Source organism: Loxodonta africana, chromosome 7 (genome assembly GCF_030014295.1).
Source record: "Loxodonta africana isolate mLoxAfr1 chromosome 7, mLoxAfr1.hap2, whole genome shotgun sequence".
In the NCBI taxonomy this organism is placed as follows: Eukaryota; Metazoa; Chordata; class Mammalia; order Proboscidea; family Elephantidae; genus Loxodonta; species Loxodonta africana.
The window spans coordinates 38,900,978-38,927,019 of NC_087348.1; the positions used below are offsets into that span (position 1 = coordinate 38,900,978).

The 26,042-nt window shown below is 40.9% G+C and overlaps 1 protein-coding gene across 1 annotated transcript in view; it reads right to left on the minus strand.

Annotated features, from left to right (window-relative positions):
- Positions 1-26,042, minus strand: part of EXT2 (exostosin glycosyltransferase 2) — a 157,702-nt gene that overhangs the window by 37,209 nt on the left and 94,451 nt on the right. Inside the window, exon 9 of the mRNA XM_010592111.3 lies at positions 13,262-13,451. Within this exon, the coding sequence (XP_010590413.1) occupies positions 13,262-13,451 (190 nt within the window). The remainder of the gene's footprint in view (positions 1-13,261; positions 13,452-26,042) is intronic.

The following is a 26,042-nucleotide window of genomic DNA, read 5'->3' on the forward strand; positions in this document are numbered from 1 at the left end:
ATAGCAATGGGCTTATTTATTTTTTTTTTTTGGTGCTCAAGATGTCTCCCCTGGGGTGTCCACCGCCATGATGTAATCACAAGCCGCTATCAATGCTGTTTAAATCTCCCCCTCACAAAAGTAAGTTTCACTGAGTAAGTCTAGCTTTCTTAGCCCTTTATCCCCTCGCCAGCTCCTCCTCCCTGATTCCCTGGGTTTACTTCTCATCGTGACCAATTTACAGAGTAAATATCAGATTTCCAGCTCCAATTACGTGGCATTTTCTAGTATATTAAAGAAATACCAACCCGTGACTTGCCTTACATTTTTCCCATTCTACTCTGAAATGACTGAAGCAATGCAACTGCAGGTTCTTTATTTTAAAATATTGTAGTTAGCACAGCATGAAATGAATACTTCTTTGGTACAGTGCTCATCTCCACAGACCTCGGGGACCTCAAAGGGGGTAGTTTGTTCTTCTCACAGCGTTTGTTGAATGAGAACAGGAAAGCCAGCTACTATACTGCTATATGTATATGTATGTGTATATATGTCATTATGGGAAGATTCCAGATGTGTAGGTCTTGAAGCCCCAAAATGCCTGTGACCAGTCCAAAGTCACCATACTCAAGAGGAGGTATGACAGAGGGGAAAGTCGGAACGAAAAGAGGCTGTTTTAACTGACTGCAGACAAATGTCTTGCTTCCGCATATTTTACAATATGTTCATGTAACACATCGCTAGGGCTCCTCCCAGAGTCTTGGAAAAGGCCTGTGCAAGTGAGAGGCCCTGTAGTTTAGGAACATACTCATAGTCTTCAAAAAGCCTGTGGCACAGAGCCTAAACAAGTGGCCAACTCCCAAAGAAGCATGTTTAGTAAAAGGCTGAACTGAAGATCAAAGAAATGATCCTATAGGTCACTGCCTTTTAATCAATAACAAGACTTAACTGCAGTTTCGCTCCTCCTGGCTCAGAATTACATAATCAACAAATGAATGGGCACATGACTGGGAGATTGGAGACCTGAGCTCTGTATTATCTATGAGATCTTAAGCAAGTTCTTCTCAGGCTAAGAACAAGCAGAGGGAGAGAAGGGGATCTTCATTAAGCAACTTGTATACTGCAGATACTTCACAGATGCAATGTCTTCCAAACCTACTGATAATCCTATGTGGCAGAAATTATTTACAAAGTAGTATGCCACACTCATCATTCCTTACCCTGGAGTCAATTCCAATTCACCATGACCCCAAGTCATGGTGTTTTTTCACTTGCCTCATATGCATGCGAAAGCTACAATGAGTAAGTAAGATTGAAGAAGACTTGAAGCCTTTGAGTTGTGGTGTTGGAGAAGAATACTGAATATACGGTGGACTGTCAAAAGAATGAACAAATCTGTCTTGGAAGAAGTACAGCTAAAATAAGTACAGCTAAAATGCTTTTTAGAATCGAGGACGATGAGACTTTGTCTCACATACTTGGGGCATGTTATCAGGAGGGACCAGTCCCTGGAGAAGGGCATCATGCTTGGTAAAGTGGAGGGTCAGTGAAAAAGAGGAAGACCCTCAATGACGTGGATTGACACAATGGCTGCAACAGTGGGCTCAAACATAACAACAAGGATGGTGCAGGACTGGGCAGTGTATCATTCTGTTGTACACAGGTTCACTATCATTCAGAACTAACTTGATGGCACCTAACAACAACAACAATGTCACATTAGCAAATAATAAGGTTAGTGTTTGAACCCAAGTCTGTTCAGCATCAAAGACCAAATAGAACCTTACCATCCATTGCAACTTGAAAATTCCATGTTTCTCTTTATCAAGAACAAAACAGTGAAAGGTCAATAACTCTCTCTAGCAGTCATCTTATTAGTGCTTGTTTCCCAGTCCCTCTTCCAGATAAATAAAATCCCTGTTATAAATACATTGTCCCCAAATCCTTATAAAACCATTTCCCTTCACTCTAGAATGAAGGAGGTAATAGCCCTACCCATTAGGCCAGCGGCTCTCAAACTTTTTGGTCTCAGGCTCCGTTTATACTCTTAAATTATTGAGAATCCCAAAGAAATTTTGTTCACGTGTATTGTATATATCAATATTGCTGCATTAGAAATTAAAACTGAGAAAATTATTTAAAACACAAGCATACATTCCATTAGCCATTAGAGTAATAACATCATCCCGTCATGTAGCCTCTAGAAGACTCCACTGTATACTTGTGAGAAAATAAAAGAGGGAAAAAGGCAAATAACATGTAGTAATATTATTATTATGTTGGAGCCCTGGTAGTGCAGTGGTCAAGAGCTATGGCTGCTAACCAAGAGGTCAGCAGTTTGAATCCACCAGCCACTCCTTAGAAACCCTATAGGGCTGTTCTACTCCGTCCTATACGGTCGCTATGAGTCAAAATTGACTGGATAGAAATGGGTTTGGGTTTTTTTTTTTTTTTTTTAAATATTACGTAAATAAATTTGACCTTGTGACCCTCCTAGAAGGGTGTCAGGATGCCTGGACCACACTGTGAGAGCCACAGTGCTAGACTTTGTGTTCACATCTGGGTATTAGAAGAAGTACCAACAAACTGGAAGACAGTTTGGAAGGAATAATGAGGATAGTACAGATACTTGAATCTAGGATTTACAGGATGCAATTTCTTTTTTAAAGAAACTGAGTATGCCAGGTATCAATTTATTACCTCTTAGCTTCAAATCTACCCTTCATTGCCCTCTTTGTAATATTAGAACTGGATCCTGTAACCCTTTCTCCTTTGCCACCCGGCATAATGTTAAGGTTTGTCAGTAGAGAGTGTTGGAGGGGCACTGCAGGAGGAAGGCACTTTTCTTCTAGGTTCTGGTGCACCTTTTTTTATTTCTTGCTCCTTCAGTACTTGGGCAGCGTGTGGGTAGCTGGTGGCACTTACCGCCAGAGAGTTGCAGCGGCACACTCAGGGGCAGCTTCTTGGCAAGTCCTGCAGGTGCCTCTATCAGTAACTCAGCTGAGGTTCCCTCCATGGGTGGCTTCCCAGTGAGAGGCATGGAAGCCCTATCCAGTTTTCCAGCAAGTTCAACACTAACCCTGGGAAGCTTCCTGTTGAGTTTTCTGGGTATCCCAGAGGGCAGGTGGTTTCCTGCTTGCCAGCCTTGGCCTATGGCATCTCAGTAAACTTTACCCTCCGGACTACAGTGACACCATCTCCAACAAGGTCTGAATCTCAGCCCTAAGGGGGAGAAGGAACTCTCCCAATTTTGTTTCCTGTAATCTTCAGAGTTCGCTTTATTCCTTAATAGCCAATCTCCTGTTACTAGTTAATAGCTCTTTATATATAAACTTTTCCTGTTCAAATTACTGTGTGGTTTCTGTCTCCTAACTGGACCCTGACTAACACACTAGGAATACCAGAAAAGTCATCAGATTAAAAAAGTATTGTATTGTTCTCTATGGCCTTTAGAATTAGAACCATGACCAGTGGCTGGGTAGAAGTTACAGGGAAACTGATTTAGACTCAAAATAGGTAAGAACTTTATGATGGTCTAAACTGTCTTAAGATGGAATGAAATACCTTCAGCAATACAATGTGCCCTTTTATTTGAAATATTCTAACTTAGGTCAGATTTCTACTTCATATCAGATGAAAGACTGAACAAGATGCCTCTAAGGTTCTGGGATTTCACGGGGTAGTCTTTGGAAACAGCTTTAAATCCCAAGTCTACCACTTACTAGCCATGTGATCTTGAACAAGTCAATCACTTTGAAACTGTTTCCTCATCTACAAAGATGGACTAGTAGCACCAGCATCACAAGGTTGACTGTGAGAATGACTATGAATGCATCTAGCAGCCCAGTGCCTGGCACATGGTAGATATCCAATAAATGTTAGCTTTGCTTTCCTTGAACGTTAGTCTCTATTTACAGAACCAAAGAATTATTTGAATCTTATGTCAAACCAAAAATCAAACTCACTGCTGTCAAGTAGATTCTGACTCATAGCGACCCTACAGGACAGAAAAGAACCGCTCCCTAGGGTTTCCAAGTCTGTAAATCTTTACGGAAGTAGATTGCCACATCTTTCTCCCACGGAGCAGCTGGCAGGTTTGAACTGAAGACCTTTCAGTTAGCAGCCAAGCGTTTTAACCACTGGGCCATCAAGGCTCCTTGAACCTTTTGTAGTGGTGGCAAAATGGTACATTTTAGATCTGTCCAAAAGCAGGATGAGAAGGCAGGAAAGGACAGGAACTGGTCGAATGGACACAGGGAACCCAGGGTGGAAAGGGGGAGTTTGCCATCACATGGTAGGGACTGCAAGTAATATCACAAAACAATATGCATATAAATTTTTGTATGAGAAATTAACTACAGCTAGAAACTTTTACCTAAAGCACAATTAAAAACAAAATAATGAATTGGACTTATGGGAAAAAAAAAATAAAAAAAGATCTGGCACACCACTACAACCACCCAGTGGTATGCCTCCAGCTTGGACCTTCCACTTTTAGATAAGCAGAATTCGTGCCAGGATTCCTCCAGAATTGAGAAAGTCTGACAGACTAACGAAACAAAAGAACGTGGAACTGTTGCCATGTTACTTCTACAAGGCAACAAACAGCTCCTCTTTTTCCAATATGAACAGAAAACAGGTTAGCTCCTTTGGTTGAGTATAAACATTCCTCTACCCAGGCTGGAATCTGGACTTCCACTTGGCGAGTGTGTACATGTTCAACCCACAGGCCCCTTTCCATGTTCTACGACTATATACATCTAAAAGAATTACTTGAGGCAATGTCCCTAAAGAACTAACTTGTCCTTACGAGGTCTCTGATGAGGGAAGTTTTGGGGAGTGATGAAGTCCAAAAGAGGATGATACGGAATGCAAGAGGAAATGTAGACCAAATCATGGCTTTTTATTTAGAAATGTGACTCTCTTTCCCTGTTCTGAGTTAGGTTTAGGCAGCGAAAAGTCAGCTTTCGCAAAATGAGTTTCTATTTCAGCGGTCAGCCGTCTGGGGACCATCAGTACTGTAAGACAAGACCCTCGACGGAATTCCCAGTTTCTAGTTTTCACCTTTCCAAATGAAACAGACCTCCTTGGAGGACAGCTACCATTCCCTCAGGCTTCAGCCTCCCGTCTGTGGAGGTCAGGGATGAGAGGGCGGCAATCAAAGGATAAGCAATATAATCACACTGTGCCCTTAAAGCAGATGATCCTAGTATAACAATTTGATTCTGGAAATCTCTGGAAAAAAGAAAGGACTGGAGCAGCAGAGTGAACAGGGAGCACAAGGTAGGGAGGAAGAATATATGTGAGAAAGGAAAGTTTTTTTTTTCCTTTTCATTAGTATTTTCAAAGGAAGAGATTTACTTTTCTGGTTCTGAGTCTCTGACAGAGACCTAGGTCTTCTACATAATCCCAAGTCAGAGAACTGACAATGTATGATGGTTTTCCTACTATCAAATGGTAATCTAAAGAGAGACAGTATGGCTTAGCGCAAAGGGCATGAGCTGTAGCTCCAGGGAGACCTGGGTTTATTTCTGGCTCTGCCATTTGAAGCTTTGTGATTTAGGCAAATAACTCAACTAACCTGAGTTTCACTTTTCTCATAAGTAAAATGGGGAGGGGGGGTGCCAATAACAGCTTTCCTTGCAGGGTTGTCATAAGGACTAGGGATATGTGTGCAAAGCACTTGGCACAGTTCCTAGCCCTAGGATGTAGGAGGTATACAATAAAGGGTTATGAGAATATTGTACCATTATGCTCATCTTCACAAATGGATTCTTGTAAAGTCCACTGAACTTCACTTCTCTATTGAAAACTCAAAGAGGTCTGTGCAGAAAGATATGGAGATGACCTGACCCACAGGGATGCAGAAAGAAACAGTACCATAGCTAGAAATCTCCAGGCCCTGATTCTCTAGCCTAGACAAAATGGGGACACTTCTTCCTTACTCCTTTAACTCTCTCATGGACCATCGGTATATATACCCATGTTACATTTTCTGCTCCTGGAGGTTTATTGGCAGGCTTTTGAGGCACCTTAGTACATTCTGGCATCGTGGAGGATATTGATACATCTGCCTAAAAAACACGGAAGTTGGTCCAACCCACATTTGAGTGTTGAGAATCATTCGTATGAGGGGATGCTTCCCGGAGCAGTGATTGTGTGAAAATTTTGTGTCTTTTGGCTTCTGTACAGCGAGATAAGGCTTGCAAGTATGTTTACTATTTCCTTTGTGTTACTGGGAAGGTATGGTTACCCAGCATTCGGAAATATTCAAGTAAATGAAATATTATTGGGGTGAAAATATTTTGTGATGCACTTCCTGGCCCATGGGACCAATATGTCCCATGTGTGGTGTGATTCACAAAACATGGTTACTGATATGTTGTTAGGTGCCGTCGAGTAGGTCCCAGCTCACAGTGATCCTATATAGAACAGAATGAAACACTGGCTGATCCTGTGCCATCCTCACAATCATTATTATGCTTGAGCCCATCGTTGCAGGCACTGTGTCAATCCATTTTGTTGAGGGTCTTCCTCTTTTTCACTGACCCTCTGTTTTACCAAGCATGATTTCCTTCTCCAGGGACTGGTCCCTCCTGATAACATGTCCAAATCTGTGAGACCAAGTCTCACCATCTTTGCTTCTAAAGAGCATTCTGGCTGTACTTCTTCTAAGACAGATTTCTTCATTCTTCGGGCAGTCCCTGGTATTTCCTTTGTGTTATGGGGAAGGTATGGTGACCCAGAATTCGGAAATATTCAAGTAAATGAATTTTTTTTTTTTTTTGTGAAAACAGTTTATGATGTACTTCCTGGGCCATAATTCACTAACACTATAATTCAAAGGTATCAATTCTTCTTTGGTCTTCCTTATTCACTGTCCATTTTTTGTATGTATATGAGGCAAATGAAAAATACCATGACTTATGTCAGGTGCACCTTGGTCCTTAAAGTAATATATTTGCTTTTGAACACTTTAAAAAAGTCTTTTGCAGCAGATTTGCCCGGAGCAATGCATCATTGGATTTCTTGACTGCTGCTCCATGGGTGATGATTGTGGACCCAAGTAAAATGAAATCCTTTACAACTTCAGTATTTTCTGTTTATCGCAATGTTGCTTATTGGTCCAGTTGTGAGGGTTTTTGTTTTCTTTATGTTGAGGTGTAATCCATACTGAAGACCGTGGTCTTTGATATTCATCAATAAGTGCTTCAAGTCCTCTTCACTTTCAGCAAACAAGGTTGTGTCATCTGCATAACGCAGGTTGCTAATGAGTCCTCCTCCAATCCTGATGCGCCATTCTTCTTCATATAGTCCAACTTCTCAGATTATTTGTTCAGCACACAGGCTGAGCATGGTGAAAGGATGCAACCCTAACACACACCTTTCTTGACTTAAAACCATGCAGTATCCCCTTGTTCTGTTGGAACGACTGCCTCTGGGTTTAATGAGCACAACTAAGTGTTCTGGATTACCCATTATTTTCAATATTATCCATAATCTGTTATGATCCACACAGTCAAATGCCTTCACAAAGTCGATAAAACACAGGTAAGCATCTTTCTGGTATTCCCTGCTTTCAGCCAAGATCCATCTGACGTCAGCAACGGTATCTCTTGTTCCATGTCCTCTTTTGAACCTGGCTTGAATTTCTGGCGGTTTCCTGTCGATGTGCTGCTACAACCGCTTTTCAATGATCTTCAGCAAAATTTTGCTTGCGTGTGATATAAATGATATTGTTCTATAATTTCCACATTCAGTTGGATCACCTTTCTTGGGAATAGGCATAAATATGGATCTCTTTCAATCAGTTGGCCAGGAAGCTGTCTTCCATATTTCTTGGCATAGGCAAGTGAGCACCTCCAGCGCTGCATCTGTTTGTTGAAACATCTCAATTGATATTCCATCAATTCCTGGAGCCTTGTTTTTCGCCAATGCCTTCAGAGCAGCTTGGACTTCTTCCTTCAGTACCATCGGTTCCTGATCATATGCTACCTCTTGAAATGGTTGGATATGGACTAATTCTTTTTGGTATAATGACTCTGTGTATTCCTTCCATCTTTTTTTGATGCTTCCTGCATCATTTAATGTTTTCCCCGTGGAATCCTTCACTATGGCAACTCGAGGCTTGAATTTTTTCTTCAGTTCTTTCAGCTTGAGAAACGCCGAGCATGTTCTTCCCTTTTGGTTTTCCATCTCCAGCTCTTTGCACGTGTCATTATAATACTTTATTTTGTCTTCTCGAGAGGCCCTTTGAAATCTTCTGTTCAGTTCTTTTACTTCATGAATTCTTCCTTTTGCTTTAGCTGCTCAACGCTCAAGAGCAAGTTTCAGAGTCTCCTCTGACATCCACCTTTGTCTTTTCTTTCTTTCCTGTCTTTTCAGTGACCTCTTGCTTTCTTCATAGATGATGTCCTTGATGTCATTCTACAACTCGTCTGGTCTCCAGTCAGTAGTGTTCAATACGTCAAATCTATTCTTGAGATGGTCTCTAAATTCAGGTGGGATATACTCAAGGTCATATTTTGGCTCTCGTGGACTTGCTCTGATTTTCTTCAGTTTCAGCTTGAACTTGCATATGAGCAATTGACGGTCTGTTCCACAGTCAGCCCCTGGCCTTGTTCTGACTGATGATACTGAGTTTTTCATCATCTCTTTCCACAGACGTAGTCAATTTGATTCCTGTGTACTCTGTCTGGTAAGGTTCAAGTGTATAGTCGCCGTTGATTTTGTCATGCAATGTCCAGCCTCGTTTCTATCACCATGGCCATATTTTCCAACTACCAACCCTTCTTCTTTGTTTCCAACTTTCACATTCCAATCGCCAGTAATTATCATGCATCTTGATTGCATGTTTGATCAATTTCAGACTGCAGAAGTTGGTAGAAATCTTCGATTTCTTCATCTTTGGCCTTAGTGGTTGGTGTGTAAATTTGAATAATAGTCATATTAACTGGTCTTCCTTGTAGGTGTATGGATATTATCCTATCACTGACAGCGTTGTGCTTCAGGATAGATCTTGAAGTGTTCTTTTTGACAATGAATGCAAATGCCATTCCTCTTCAATTTGTCATTTCTGGCATAGTAGGCCATATGATTGTCCAATTCAAAATGGCTAATAGCAGTTCACTTTAGCTCGCTAATGCCTAGGATATCAATGTTTATGAGCTCCATTTCATTTCTGACAATTTCCAATTTTCCTAGATTCATACTTTAAACATTCCACATTCCGATTATTAACGGATATCTGCAGTTGTTTCTTCTCTTTTGAGCAAATGAAGGTCCTGAAAGTTTGACTCCATCCACATCATTAAGGTCGACTCTACTTTGAGGAGGCAGCTCTTCCCTAGTTGTATTTTGAGTGCCTTCCAACCTGAGGGGCTCATCTTCTGGCACCATATCAGACAATGCTCTGCTGCTATTCAGAAGGTTTTCACTGCCTAAATTTTCTTCAGAAGTAGACCGCCAGGTCCTTCTTCCTAGTCTGTCTTAGTCTGGAAGATCAGCTGAAACCTGTCCACCAAGGGTGACCCTCCTGGTATTTGAAATATCAGTGGCATAGCTTCTAGCATCACAGCAACACGCAAGGCACTGCAGGATGACAAACTGACAGACACATGGTGGGTACTGATATGGCTCACTTTAAATCAAACGGATAATCATTACGTGCAGTAAATGCAATGTTTATTTAGTATTTCATGTGTATTTTTGCATATTTTTGGAAAGGTAAGATATTTTATGGCTCAAGTGTAACCAGGAAGTGTGATGTGCCATGGGACCGATATATCCACTGTGTGTGGTATGCTTCACGGACATGGGACTGATATGTTCCGCTGGCAAGTGGCGTTCCATTTTTTCAAACAATAAAAAACTACCAGCAAACAGTGATTCAGCATCCATTCAATTAGTGAAAAAACATGACATCATCAAAAAATTCCAAAAAACTACCCATGAATGGTTTAAATTCTAAATGGAACAACAAACCCTTGTATCTTGGGTCTTATCCTGTGAGTGTGTAGCTGGTAAAATAGAAACGTCACCTTCCATTCACACAAAGTAACCTGAAAAATATGATTTTTCAAACACATTGATAAATTTATGAAAAACAAACAGCTGGGCTAGGTGACCTGATAACTTCACAGTATGAGCTTTAGTCCAGCTTAAAAGAGAAAAAGAACTCCTTGTGTCAAGGATTTTTAAAAAAATAATGTATTGATTAACTGTTTTCCCCACACTGGATGCCAAGAGAGATGTAAGCAAGAAGAATTTTTCTCCAACTTGGCAAATGTACTACAGAATGTGCAAGTTGACTGATGGTGATCCTAAGCCCATCCTACCAATCACTGTCATAAACACTACCACGGATCCACAAAATAAATACCAGAGTATCTCTGCACAAACCCGGGGCCCACTGCAGAAGTGCCCAAGGTGCTTGGTGTATAGCTGGTCTCCATGATTCCCCAAAGTCCTAAACCTCAGCTCAAAATGGAGGCAGCTGCGGCCTCTACTTCTCTGCTGCCTCTTCAGGGTTGACCATCTGATGCACTCATCTCCTAGGCAACTAAAGTTTATGAAGCTCTGGACTCCTGAGGTCACATGAAATTTAAAACCGAAATCAGTTAAAACAGAAGGCTGATTTAAACCTATCTGAAATGTACAATGTAATAGCTTCCCTCAGCACTGAGGCCAGGGTCCAACCCAAATAGCCCCTATATCCATCAAGTTTGGGAACTGAAGAGTTGGGGAGGGGAAAATGCAGTGACCTGCCTTTTCTTCTGACAGAACTCAAAACCAACGTGATGAAAGCTCACTGGAAATTTCTATTGCCTAGACTTAAACTCCAAACCCAGCAATTAAGACTTAAAATGCAACCAAAAGAAAAAAGTATTTGGTTGGGTTGGAGAGTGAAAAAGGCGGGGGGGGGGGGGACGGGGAGAGAGGGGGCACATTGCTGCCTGCACTAGTACTCCCAGCAGCAGACACGTTAACCACAATATTTATTTTAGTAAATGCAGAGAAAGTGAAAAACATCACTTTCGCCTCTAATATTTCAAAGCTTTGGACTTGCTTCTTTTTAATATATGTTACTAACGTTGTACATGAAAAATCAGATGCATCTGCTGGCATGAGGACCAGAGCTGACAGCCCCATTTACCAACTGCACAAACACCCACAGAAGATTAAACATGGTTCATGTTCTCCCCGAACAACCACAATGCCAGCGCCAGAGCCCTGGCCTAAAAACCACAGTTAGAAAAAAGCTGGTCTAGTCTCTAAACGTGTCAAAATTAGAGCCTCATCAGTTGAGGGCTCGCTTTCCTCCCTAGAGCCAAAATATTTCAGAAATAAACTAAACCCTTGGTCATAAAATTAACCACTACATTCTAGTAGGGTCTACCGAAAATTAAAACTCAACACCCAGTTCCATGTAAAATCCAGGTTCGTGCTACCGCTTAGTTAGGCCAATGGAGGGGCACAGACCGAGAAGGAGCACAAAGATTCCTCCTTTCTTATAGTTTGTGATGATACTCGCCCAAAAAAGTGACTGAAATTCTCAATAAATAATTCACCTTTAGCCCAACGTGGCTAAACAAGGTTTACAAAGAGAAGCCTCTTTTGCATTTAGCACCAGAATGTGGGATACTGTCTATCTGGGCGGGATGGCAGGAGGGGGCTGAGAGGCTCTCTCTGCAAGGCTTGGCCTTGGTGCACAGAAGCAGACGCACGTGTGTGGATGCAGCATGACGTGATCAGCCGTTCCAGAAACCATGAGGGGCGCACCCCTTTCCTTCTTAAAACATGACCCATCATTTATAAATGAAGAGACTAATTAGCAACATAGTACTAAACAATTCTCTTCACTCTGGGGAAAGATGGCCTGCCGCATTGAGGAATCCAAGTCAATTGTCAGAGGCCCTCTCTGATTTCCCTCCACACACAATGTCTTTTTTCTGTCTCTACTTTTTCCTTCCTTCCTGTCACTCTCTTCCTCCCTTCCTTCTTCTTAGATGGTGCAATTCCTTCCTCTTTTCTTCTACCTCTTTCCTTCTCCTTTATTTAAATTGAACAAACAAAACAAAAACCTAGAAAACTGGCATTTTTATAGTGTACAGAGAAAACTTGGCATAAAAGGAGAGTTAATTAAAGCAAAAAAAGCAGTTGTACTTTCAGGGACTAACACAGGAGCTTCATTTAAAGTAGCTTTTTGTTTTTTTTGTTTACTCAAAGTGTGGCCCCTTAATTTGAAAAAGAAAGTATATGATTCTCTCAGATAGCAAAAATGCCATGAAGAAAATTTTTTAAATATCTCGGAAAGCACTGCAGAATTTCCCTGAGGCAATTCTGATCTGCTTAACACAGCCAAAAATATGGTCTTCTTCTAGCTTAGACTATGGATCTACTACTGGTAGTTTCCCGGGTTCAGCATGACCAATTAAAAGGGAATAGCCATAAAAAGTGCAGATACTACTGTCGGGCAATAAACTAGACCTTATCAGTGACAGTGGTGCACATTACAAACTTCAAACCCATTCCTTGCTCTAATCCATCAGAAACTTCCTGGCTTTAATAGGCTATAAATGGCAGAAGCTTTGAAGTCCCTGGGATTAGGATCAGTAATAGACAGGCTGAATGAGAAGCTAAATGCAGGTGGAACATACTCTGTGCACCCCGAATTAAAAACAAATCCAATTAATCAAATAGTCCTCAACGTGAGCTGCCAGTCAGTAGATTACAGGGGTGGCCAAGGTAAGGAACAGTGATTAGGATGGACCAGTGGGAGGGCCTGGTGAGTGCTCACATTGAGGAACTAACTGGAGGCCTGGAGAGGGCATGCTCTGTTGACTCTCCCAATCAGAGGTGAGGCCATCTCTTTTTTTGAAGGAGAGCACAGTATCAGAGCAGAGATAAGAAAGAAGGAAACTAATGCCTTTTAAACTGAGTTTTCATGTAAACAAATCAGCTGAGATGGCTGAGGGAAGCTGAGATCTGTTTTCCCAAAGCTGGAGGCCTTTGATCCTGTGATTCCTAAGCCCCCAAACACTTGAGGCTACAGAGCATGCCGTGGGCTTGGAGTTAAATGGGCCACCCTAGCACATGAATGAAATAACTGAGAAAATTGGGGTCATGCTGTCTCAAATGGCATTGTCCTGAAAAACCAGGAAAATTCATTTAAAACGAAGGATACAAAGAATTTGGCCACCCCAATTCAGTCTGTTGAGAGCTGCACTAAAGCCCACGCCAAGCCTCTCCTAAACACACCGTATGTCCTCACTCTTCTTACCTTCTGGAGGGTTTTTATTCTGATTATTCCAGACAACTAGCAGCTTGGAAAGACTGGGCACCTTGGAAACTTCAGTGATGACCCGGAAGAGGCTCTCTACTCTGTCATAGGTAAGGACAATGGCAGTGAAACCTTGAGACTGCGGAGGGATCAGTGGCAGGAAGAGTGGGTTACTCACGCTGCTCCATTTCTGCAAGAAAGCAAATTAATTTGGATGAGAGAAGGACACAGTAATAATGGGGCAGATCCCTTTCCCAACATCATTACTAAACCCAAACGTGAAAGATTAGGTGGCTTTTACCATGCCCAATCCAAGAGTTAAGCAACTGTTCAAAATCTTCCCCTTTTCAAAGTTTATATGGAAACCCTTTAATTCAGTTTGGCCCTAATACCACTGGAAAAGGACAGTTTTGTTAATTTTAATTTTTTTTTAATGTTTAAACATGACAAGACTAAACATACGCATTTATCTCCATTGTGTCCTGAAACCCACTATAATGACAGCTGATAAATATACAAGAATGTAAGTCTACAATTGACAAAGATATGGGAGAAAAGACAATAGCTGATGAGGGATACTAACACATTTCTGAAAGACTGAAAGGGGCTAGAGAAGTGATTACAGATTAGAAGAGAGCTAAAAGTTAAGTAGCTACAAAGGGGGAAGCCAATAAAAGTAAACAAGTTCAAACGGCTGAACCCCACAAAAGCTCAGGAATTAAACTCACCAGCTACCTTGGAGGTAAGAGGTAGGATTGAAAAGAGGAGGTCTGGTTAAAATATGTAGAAGGAGCAGTTAGAGATTCAGAACCACAAGCCCTCCCTTTACCCACCCCCTTAGCCAGGCAACTACTCTTCTGGCCTCTCTCTGGCAGAGGGAGGTTTACTCTTAGAAGAAATTGAAGCTCCAGACATGGAAACACTGGCACGGTTGAGAGGAAAATGCAGATTAAAATCTATACTCTGAAGGATGAGCCCTGCAGCCTTATTCCCCTTTCAGTTCCCAAAACGCTGGCAGCCATGTGGTGAGCCTGCTGCCCAGCACTGGAAAGTGAAGCCCTCAGGGCACGAAGCTCTGCCCTCACACAAAGAACTTCCAATCAGCTCTTTAGGGCCTCCTTCTAACCATGAACAGATCCCAGAGTCACGGACATTTCAAGAGCATCTTCAGCATGGACAAGAGAGACCAAAGTGAATAACTAGAAAAAAAGGACCTCAGAAGAAACAGACAAAACAGAAGAGGCAGAAGAAAATGAAAACAACATCAACAACAAATTATATCATTAGAGAGATAGGATTTTTCATTTATGAAATAAGAACAAATTGTTATGTTTTATTTAAAATGATCAAAGAGCAGAAAAAAAACTCCTGGACATTAAAAACATGATAGCTTAAAGTTTTTAAAAAAGGGGGCAGGACTGGAAGATAAAGATCATAAAATGTTCTAGTCTGATGAACAGAAAGACAGATGAAAAACACACAGAAAAGATGAAAAAAGCCAGGCAGTCCAACATCCACCTAATTGGAGCTTCCAGAAAAAGAAAGCATAGAATATGGAAGAAAGGGAACCAGCAAAGAAATAAAAGAAGTTCTCAGAACAAGTGATATAAGGGACACGAATTTTCAGATTGAAAGGGCCCAATCAGTAGCCAGTGCAGTGAATTAAAAAATAAACAAAAAGAATGAAATGAAAAACGCTGCCATACTGAAGCACATCATTTCTGAACACTGAGAATAAGGAGGAAATTCTCGCAATGTGTAGATCTTGGAAGGTGAGTTCATTGAACAATTCTTGCAACTTGTCTGTAGTTTGAATCTTTTTTCAAATTAGTTTACAAAGTAATGAAGCAGTTCCTCAAAAAGTTAAACATAGAATTATCATATAGCCCAGCAATTCCACGGCTAGGTAACTACCCCAAGGAATTGAAAAGAAGGACTCAAACAGGTATCTGTGCACCAATGTTCATAGCAGTACTATTCATAATAGCTAAAACCTGGAAACAAGTATCTAAGTATCCATCAACAAATGAATGGATAAAGAAAATGTGGTCTTTCCATACAACAGAATATTATTCAGCCATAAAAAGGAACATGCTATGACAGGGATGAACCTGGAAAACATTATACTAAGAGAAATACCAAAAAACTCCAAACCTGCTGCCATCAAGTCTATTCCAACTCATAGCGACCCTATAGGACAGAGTAGAACTGGCCCATAGGCTTTCCAAGGAGCGGGTAGTAGATCTGAACTGCTGACTTTTTGGTTAAGAGGCGTAGCATTTAACCATGGTGCCACCAGGGCTCCTAAGTGAAATAAGTCAGGTACAAAAGGCCAAATATTGTATGATGATTCAATTTATATGAAATATCTAGAAAAGGTAAATTCATAGAGACAGAAAATAAATTAGAGGATATCAGGCTAAGAGGAGGGGAAAACGAGGAGTTACTGCATCATGGGTAGAGTTTCTACTTGGTGTGATGAAAATTTTGGAAGTAGTGGTGATGGTAGTCCAACATTGTGACTGTAGTTAATGCCACTAGATTGTATACTTAAAAGTGGCTAAGATGACAAATTTTATGTTACATATATTTTAAACACAATAAAAAAGAATAAAATAATGAAGCACATTAAATCTCTTTGCTACCATTAAAATATTAGATAATTTTAATACAGTAATTAAAAAAATAATAAAAGCAAAAATATTATTGTACTGATACTAGGAAAAATTATTGAAACGTTATATCCATTTTATAAAGAGGAAATTTAGAAGGCAATAGATTTGTTAATCTATTACAAATGAAATCATAGCCTTTGAAATTCTGAGGAAAAAAACTCCAACTAGAATTTTATACTCTGCCAAATTATTAATCAAGTGTGAGGGTAAAGGAAAGGCATTTTCAGACAAGTGAAGTTCCCAGAAGTTAACTTTTATGGATCCTTTTTCCAGGAACCTTCTGAAGGATGCATACTATCAAAATGAGGGGATCAACCAACAAAGTTGGATTTGGGATGAGGAAAAAAAGGGATGAACACAGGACAGAAAAAGAAAATTCTTAGGATATGGTGAAAAGAAAGACCCAGGACAACAGATGCAGTAGGCCTAGACAACCGATCTAAATTGAAGCAAGAAGATGGAAGGTTCCAGAAGGAATGTCTCAAAAAAAAAATCTGAAAAATTAATAGTTGAGCTTGACAATACAGGAAGATATTTTATGGTCCTGTTTGAGAGTCTGGGGAAGTGTTATGACAGGAACATAGAAAACAAAACAAACAAACAAAATGAGATGATAACTCATAAAAACTCATAGGAAAACAAAAAGTTTCAAGAGACGTATCTGTACATTATTTGCACTATGAACAATGTTTATGTAGAGATACTAACGTACAAAACAAATACAGATCTAACCAACGCTGTTATAAATTAAAATGGGAGGAAGAGATAGGAGAAGTGGGGCTGGAGGTCAGGGAGTAAAACTTCTAAATCCTTACCTTCCACATTAGGAGGTCAATAGATCATGCTCAACATATAAAAATCAAGAAATAGCAGTATTAGCACATTATTAAGAAATAGAGGTGTAAATACAAGAAGAAATAGTAAAAAGAGCTCAAAATGGTTTTTCCTGGGGAGCAGAACTCAGAGTGGGTAGAATAGAGAAAGGATTCTAATATTACATAACTTTTAAAACCAATTACATGTATTATTTGACAAAAAGGAGAATGAGCTTTTTAGAAGGTGCCTGAATATGAAACGTCCTGCCTGTTATTCCGTCTACCTTACACTTTCCTACAGTCTTTCATGCCCTGGGATTCGCAAGGTCCCACATGAATCTCATCCAAATCACTGATGGACACCCATCACCACTTATATAACAGCTGTTTGCCAGATGTAACAGTGTGGGATAGGAAATGTACACAAACACATGGAATACACATGGGATGGGAACTCAAGGAGACCAAATGGGATTCTTGGAGTCCTAATGTAATCAGGATATTAAAGCCAAAATGTCCACGATGTGCCATAATTTGATTTCACAACCAAGAGACATAATAGGAAAGGTTATCCTCTCAATGCTGACCTCCTGTTTCTATGACATCACCCTTTGACATTAAGCTGTAGTCTTAGGAAGGGCCTGGATTTGAGTATTTGTACCCTAGCATCTGATTACATTTCTAGGAGCCCCTCTGAGTTTTCTACCCCAAATCTTGTTCTTCACATCCTCCTGACGTTTATGGAGACAAGCCAGTAAGTAGCTCTGTGCTCAAGTCGCAATTAATCCCCAAGGTTCATGTTCTACCTGTCACCACCGCCTCCCACCCATTCACCTTCTCCTCCCGACGCAATACTCTCCAATGGCCATTTGAAAAACACCGCTTTAAACGCAAAAGGAACAAAAACCATTTTTAGAAGAAGTGTGTAAAATAATTTAATGTGTGATGTTAAAATAGTCAAGATTTACTGTGCACTTACTAAGTGCAAAAATAAAAAACAAAAAAAAACCCATTGCCGTAGAGTCGATTCTTACTCATAACAACTCTACAGGTCAGAGTAGAACTGCCCCACAAGGTCTCCAAGGAGCAGCTGGTAGATCTGAACTGCCAACTTTTTGGTTAGCAGCCAAATGCTTAACCACTGCACCACCAGGGCTCTGCTAAGTGCAAGGCACTGCGCTAAATGCTTTACATGTGTTATCTCGTTTGAACCTCACTCACAACAATCCCCAAGATGGATATGATTCTTATTCCCATTTTACAGATATGAAACTGTAGAATTAGAAATAGTGAGTGATGTTGAAGGTTATATAACCTATGAGTGACGGAACTAGGATATAGCCCATATTATCTGACTCCTGAGTGCCAGATGGGGGTTCGTGACCCTTCCCTGCGCCCTCCATAAACATACTCGGACCCAGTCCGGAGTAAGCATCACCATTTCAGAGACTTCGAAAAGTGGAACTGCGAGGAACTACAGAGTTCACTATTTCTAGCCAGGGATGGATCATGTGTGTACCTTGCTTACTGGTCAATCCGCCCCTCCCTCTAGCTCTTCTCTAAGACAAAACTATTGAAATTCTTTATCCTTGATTGCCACATCTGGGCTCAGTAATCAAAAGCCCACCCCAAACACTATGCTTTCAGAGGCTACATGGAATGAAAACACAGCAAATATAGAATACTGACACAAAGTGGGCACATAAATTAAAAAAAAGGTAAATACACCACTAAAGCAGAAGGAAAAACTATTAACACTCCAACAAAACGAGGTCTGTTCTTTGGGAGAAGCGGGAATGCCAACACACTTAAATGTCTCTACTACATTAAAAGGAGAGGAAAATTCCCTGAGAGATGCAAAGCTTGGTTTCAGGAAACAAATCCCTTGGAATTTAAACTGAGGCACCCCCTGAAAAGCATCACAGCTCTTGTTTCAAGGCGCTGCCAGGGAGATGGAACCAGAGTCTCTGGCAAGACAGCAGATTTGGTCTCATCCCGCATGCCAAGTCCATCTGGGAATTGGATGGCTCAAGAAGGGGGAGAGGAGAGGAAGAAATGGCTGGGCGGGAAGTGGACAGCAGCTTTCCTTGGTGTTCAATTTTTTCACACTACCATTTGCATCTCAAATAGGGTTTGAAAACCGGAGCAGCAGAGAAGGCAATCAGGCAGGAATCTGACTCTGCAGTGGTATTTTAAGTGGAGTCTGTACAAAAGCATAACAAGGACTGAGGTCTTGCCAGCACTCTCCCAGAAAATACAGACATTCAGATGAATATTAATTCTGGAGACAAAGGAAGCAACTCAGAAGCTCGTGAACACATATTTACTATGATACAGGTGAGATTCTTGACTTTAGGATGCAGCACCAGGGTTGACGCAGATGACTTCCAAAGTGAGGCGGCATGGTTGGAGTCAGCTTGGGAATCACAAGCCCTTAATCTGAATCCAGGTTCTTTCACTTCCCAGCTGTGTGACATGGGCAGAGTGCTTAACCTCTCTTGCACCTCAGGTGTCTTACATGTAAAATCATAATACCACTACCTTTCTAGGGTTGTTAAGAGATGTAAATGAGGTAATATATGCAAAGTTCCTGACATACAAGCACTCAATAAATGGCAGCAAACAGTTGACCTTGAGTAAGTAATCTCTCTGGGCTTTACTTTCTGCATTTATCAAAATTGGGGTGGGGATAACCTAAGCAACCTTGAGGTCTCTCTCAGCACCAAGAATTTAAAATTAAATCCCTCTTTCTCTGTTTACCTGATCATGCTTAAAGGGTCCTGGTCTACTTAGATTCTTTTCCTTCTTTCTCTCCAAATATACTGTTTTTATTCCCACAATTTTTTCTTTTCCTTCTTATTTTTTATATTTTAACTCTCCTGAAAGTTCCATGAAAGCAGGAGCCATAACAGTGTTACAACACCCAGTACCTACCACAGTGCCTAGTGGTACTCAATAAAAGCTTGTTAAAAAATGAATAAGTTAAACCCAAATGATCCAGAACATGTTCTTCTTACCTTCTTTAATTATGGATTTGAATATTTGATGTCCACAGAAAACAGTGATACTGTAAAAAGGGCGTGGTAGAGATGTCTGACCGCCTCTAATTTCACAAGAGGGAAGGAGAATCAAGATCAATAGTCCAAGGCCGATTCCTATAAGGCAGAGGTCAGACATGCCTCCTTTCTCCACCATCTCGTCCAATTCCGACACCAGCTGTCCCTCTTATGGCACTCTTGACCTCTCTGCTGAGTTCAATAATTCATTGCAATGGCCACAAAGAACTCACAGACAATACTCACAATTTTGGGGTTTATTAGGGAAGTAATAGGTTACAATTCAGGATCAGGAAGGACTCAGGATACAGTTCTTTGATCAGGACAGCCTCTTGTCACAGCCATGCCTGCACGCAGGTCTCTCCCTAGCCCTTGGCCCCTTGGCCTGGCCTCTGCCCTGCTTGGGCGAGTGTTACAAAGGTCTTGTAGCTTTGCCGATAAGTGCCCACAGGCACCTCACTCTGTCAGGAGGCCTCGGCCAGAAAGCGCTCAGCTCTAGCTCCTGAGTCAGCAAACCTAGCCCCACCAAGTGCCTGTAGGCATCCTGATCTGCCAGCAAGCCTCCTGCCCAAAGGCGCTCAGCTTTCTCGCTCTGTGGGCATGAAACCCCCTGTGCCATCTCCTGCTTCTGTTTTTCTGCCACTTCTTGCCATCTTCTGTGTTACAACTCTCTCTCTTTCAGTCTCCTGGTTCCAGGAACTTCTCAGTGCAGGGATCCCAGGTACAAAAGACACGCTCCACTCCTGGCTCTTCTTTCTTGGTGATGGTGAGATCCTCTCTTCCTGCCTCTGAGATGGCTCATTTTAAGCCTAGCAGAATGGCAAAACTGACCAATCCCCTTGGTGGGCCACATTTACCTTTTTTTTTTTTTCTTTCTTTCTTTTCATTCATTCACTTGTGTAGGAGTTACAAGACCATGGCGAGAAAGTTCATATAAAAACGATCCATCACACCACAGATATTATTGGGCCCTGAAATGATTTCCAACTTAGTTAATTCATTCCAAAAGTATTTACCAAGAATCTTACTGTGCTAAGCGTTCCAAAGATGTGTAGGATTTTATGGGGATATTTAACAGAGGGTTTGATTCTGGGCTCTAGTTGATAGTTTTGTGACACGTATGGTTACTTCCGTAAGAACGAGCTTCCTCATCTGCAAAATTGGAACCAAAATAGTACTTCTCTCCCAGAACGATGATGATTAGATGAGATTACGTACATAAATACTGAACAGAGGGCCTGACGCAGAACTCCACAAATGGTAGTTAAAAACAAATGCAAAAAACTTCCAGCCCTTCCCAGTTTGTACTCTTCTTGCCTGCTAAAACAACCCTGGTAGTAGTGATTCGGCGATCATTCCTACTAGTATCATTTCTGGTACTCATTCATTCAGTCAACATTTCCTGAGCACATGCTACAATCCTCAAATAGTGCTGAAGATGCAAAGATTAACACAAATTTCTTCCCCTCAAAATGCTCATAATCTGGTAGGTAAGACAGCAAGGCACAAAGATAAATTGTAATGCAAAATAACAGGTACTAAAGCAAGGTCTTAAAGCCTTGTGGAAGTGTAGAGGTCTACCTACACGGGGCAGATGAGACGTCACCCTTCAAGGATAAGCAGGAGGGTTCTGGCAAAGAAGCTGAAGGGCAAACTGAGCAACGTGAGCAAAGATAAGCTTAGAGACAGTGACAGATTCAATGAGGCTCCCCCGTGCTGGGAAGAGAAAGCCTTGAGAGAAGATGAGAGACAAGCAGGCTAAAGCCACACCATGAAAAGTCTTGTAAGATCAAAAATTTTTTTTAAGTGACATGATTAGCTTTTTTGTTTCTTTTGAAACTTTAAAAAAAAATTCCTGAATATTGTTGTATTGATAAAGTAAGATGGCTACCTTTATGTTCTATTCCAAAAGGTGAGAAGTAGGAAATGCTAATCTGCAACCAGGCTTCTGTGTCAATTGCTTTTTCCCTCCTCAAATGTAATAGGACTTGCCTTTGGAGCACAGTGACAACGTGGAGAAAGGCAGCTTTAATTGGGGTGTATGCCTTCACACAGGCACTCTACTCCACCGGGATAAGGTCAACAAACTAACCCCCAGAGAAAAAAAACTTACTGGGGAGAGATATTTCAAAAAACGGCATTTAGTCACCTCTGAAATACCTTTAAGAACTGACCTCCTGCTGGCTGACCGAAGAGAGTGTCTACAGTCTGGGACCTCTTGACCCCACTTTCTGCAGGAAATCAAGTCAATTTAAACCTCCATAATTTACTCAAGACTCTGACTTCTGCCAGGGAAAAGGCAAACAATGCTGGCAATTAACCCTGTTGCCTGATTAAATCTCCATTATGGCAGAGTAAGACATGGAACCAGGCACCCAGCAACAGAGACCTTAAAAAACTGCAAAGCCTATCCATTGTAGCTGCACCTTGGGAATGCCGGCTATCAATGCAATTTTCTAATACGCTCAATGAAACTGTTCACGCACAGATGGGAGAAGATACCAAAAGAAGTGTGTATCATTCTGACAAAGTACTGGCATTTGGCCGAAATGCCTCGTTCATCTCACCCAGCCTCTCACCCTTCACTTTTCACTCTTACAACAAATATTCATTATAGAAGCTTCAGTAAGAAATCCTAGATTGTAAAACTGCAATCACATAAAAGTAATCCATAATAGCCCCGGTAACTGTCAGGGCACAATGCCAGTTTTTGAAAAGTTCTTTCAAGTCGCTTATTCTGGAAAGCTCTGGTGTCTGCGCTAGGAGTGTGCAGAGAGATTAGCAAGAGGGAGCTATGGGTTCAGGTTTCAGGATGCCCTGAAAGAAAGGCCTTGGGAGAAGAAGCGTAAAGTCAACCACCAGTTCCAAAGGGGTTTTCTCCTTCAAGAAAGAGTTTCAAACTCAAGCCACTAGTGGTGCCTTTGGCAATCTTACACAAAGGAAGTTGTCTGGGCTCTTCCTGCAATCCTGTTTTATTGTCTTTTAGTTGAAAGGTCAAGGTAGCCCTATATGAGGCTAACCAAAACCATTCTAGCCAAGGTTACTATACAGAAAACAGAGAAAGGTGGAGAGCGAATGGCCTTGGTGGGCCAGTCTCAAATGTACTTACTAGAGGAAGTTGGGAATTGTAAAAATCAAGAGCTCGGAAAACCACATTTCATTACCAACTAAAGAACTCTTTCAACCTCAACCAAACCAAATTTCAGCACAGGAGAAATCAAGCTGCAATATAGGATGATTCAAAAATTTAATTCCCATTACTCACCATATCAGAGATGCTTTTTTAATGTCACTATGTATAACTTTAAGGAGCCTGGTGGCACAGTGGTTAAGCACTTGGCTGCTAATCGAAAAGTCGGTGGCTTGAAACCACCAGCTCCTCGGGTGAAAGATGTGACCGTCTGCTTCCATAAAGATTACAGCCTTGGAAACCCTATGGGGCAGTTCTACTCTGCCCTAGAGGCTCACTAAGAGTCAGAATTGACTTGAAGGCAACAGATTTGGTTTGGTTTTGTATAATTTCATATGAAAATAAGAGAATCAAACAGATATTTGAGTCAGCTCGTATTTGATTTAAATGAAGGTACTTAGCCTGAGCAGAAAATTGAGAACTCAGAGAAGAAAGGAAGAGAGGAGAGGACAGGCCTGTTATACAGAAGCTTTTGAGCCCCCAGTAATTGAGCAGCTTTACCTACTCCCTACCTTGATAGAAAGGGCAGTTTTCTGGGTTGTTTTGAAGTTATCAACCCTTACCTCAATATGGTTTCAATTATGAATTACCAGACTAAAAGGGGAAAAAAAGCTTTGATTTATTCTTTTTTGCTTCAATTATGCATGATGTGTTTCCACTGAAGACTTTGAAAAGTATTTCATCATGCCTCTCATCCTGAAATGGTCAAAGGGCAAAACCAAAAGGAATTAACCCTTTTGTTTCTCCTCTAGGTTCAAAAAGACTCCCTTATCAATGGATATAGGCCGAGGCCTTAGAAGCCAACGAAGCAATGAACGGGTTAAGCATTAGTATCATATTACTAACGTGCATAAGGGCGGTGTCCCTTGTCCAAAATGGTGAGATGATATTTATGTTAATGGTTACTGGGAGATTTGAAAGGGGCAATCAGTAATATGGCCCATGTTTCCTTAACCATTAAACCTCTACAGGCCCAATTGGCCACAGCAAAGCCCTCTGCCAGGCATGTGCTGATTTGGGAAACAGGAAAATTATAGAAACCTAAAGATGCTTTCAAACAGGGTCTCTGAGACCAAGAGAGAAAAGACTTTGGGACAGTCTGAAGTCCACTTACTATAAAAAAAAAAAAAAAAAAAACCCACTTACTATGCCATGTCTTTAATTCATTTCACTCACAAATAATAAGTGATAGTTCTACAAGACAAGAATAACCCCGAAGGTCAAATCTCACTGGTGCACTTTAAAAAGATACATGAAAGATGAAGAAACTCAAAGGCTAGAAATACCCTTAGTGTTTCAGACTAACCTGAGATACTGAATTATCAACTTAGAATCCCTGCAACCTCTTTACAGTATTTTGTTCATAAATAAGTTTTCCGTATTGGTGTAGCTGGAATGCATCTAACCCCATTCGGGTGCGCTGACATAACAGGTACTGTAACTATCGACTTCTGAAGAAACTGAACCATGAGACACAAACTCTAGGTCACAAATAGCAGGTCAAATATTTCCACTATAAACCTAAGAGTGCTCTGTCTTTTCCTCCTGTTTTTAAGATTTTGTCCTTTTTCTTTGGTATACTGCAGTTTTACTAAGATTATCTAGCTGTGAATTTATTCTTAATTATCTTGATGTGGTTCACTGGCCCTCCTGGATCTGAGGCCTGGTACCACTCAACAATTCTAGAAAATCCTCAGCTATTATCGTTTCGAAAGGGCCTCTTTCTATTCTTCTCTGGAACTCTTAATTAGACATATGTTAAACCTTGTCCCTCTGTTCTAGACATCATTTAACTATTCCTTCATATTATCCATTTCTTTGTAGCTCTGGACTGTATTCTCAACAATTTCTCTGAATCTAGTAATACCAATATCTGAAATCCTTGCAAGTCTGTTTTTGCTGGTTCTCACTCATGTTATGGCCTTAGTTCTTTGCAGTTTTGTGATTTTTGACTGTGAGCTACTCATTTTCCTTGCAAGAATTCCTTGAGACCTGGATTGAAAATGAGTTTGTTTCAGCTTCTGCTGGTCATTTGGCACCCTAACAACTCAGGGCCCCTTTTCAATTAAATTACCCTCTTAAGATTTATTTGGACCACCAACAATGTGAGGGTTAGCATATAATTACATTCACAGCAGCAGAGTCAAGACAAGTAGGTTTACTTCTTCCCCTTTTCACTGATGATATAGTTCTTTAGGGTCTTGATTTCATTCGGGAAGTCTTTGTTAGAGTCCCCAACTTGGACAGGCCACAGGCTTTAAACTCTGTCCTTGTATCCTCTACCGAACACACTCACCAGGTAGAAGCTCCAGGTCACCAGGTTCTGAAAAATCTCCACAACAGAAGCTGGCTTTGGCTCTCACTCACCTCCCAGGATAGCTAGTTTCATTTTGCTTGAGGGGGCAGCAAATATCTTACTGTCACACCAGTTTAGTGATAGGTTAAAATTGCTTTATTGCTTTTCATTCAGCTTTCAGTTGGTAAGGTCAGTTCAGTGTATATAAGCCACCCTAAAGCCAGGAGTCTTTCTATATTTCCCCTGTCAACCTAATTATGTGCCTTTGTGTTTCCTACTTAACTTTGGAGCCAAGTTTGTTTGCAAGATAAAGACAATTATTATGAAGATATGGCAGTATATTACAACAGATTGAACGATGGACCTAGACTCTCTGCATTAAGCAATTCTGCATACTGCTTTAGATCTCCATTTCCTCATTTATAAAATGGGTTAATAAGAAGGTGAGTCTTGAAATAGACAAGTCTGACTTTCTTTGTCTTTAAGAATGGAGCTGACAGAATGTTACTCTTAAAGTTATAAAGATTAAACAACAGAAAATGCATAATAGAGTCTATTTGAGTACAAAGAACTACCTTCAGTAAATTTTAACTTTCCCATCCAAACTCAAAAAACCAAATCCATTGCTCTCAAGTCGATTCCAACTTATAGCGATCCTACAGGACAAAGCAGAATTGCCCCGTGGGGTTTCCAAGGCTGTAATCTTCATGGAAGCAGGCTGCCACATCTTTCTCCCTTAGATGGGACTG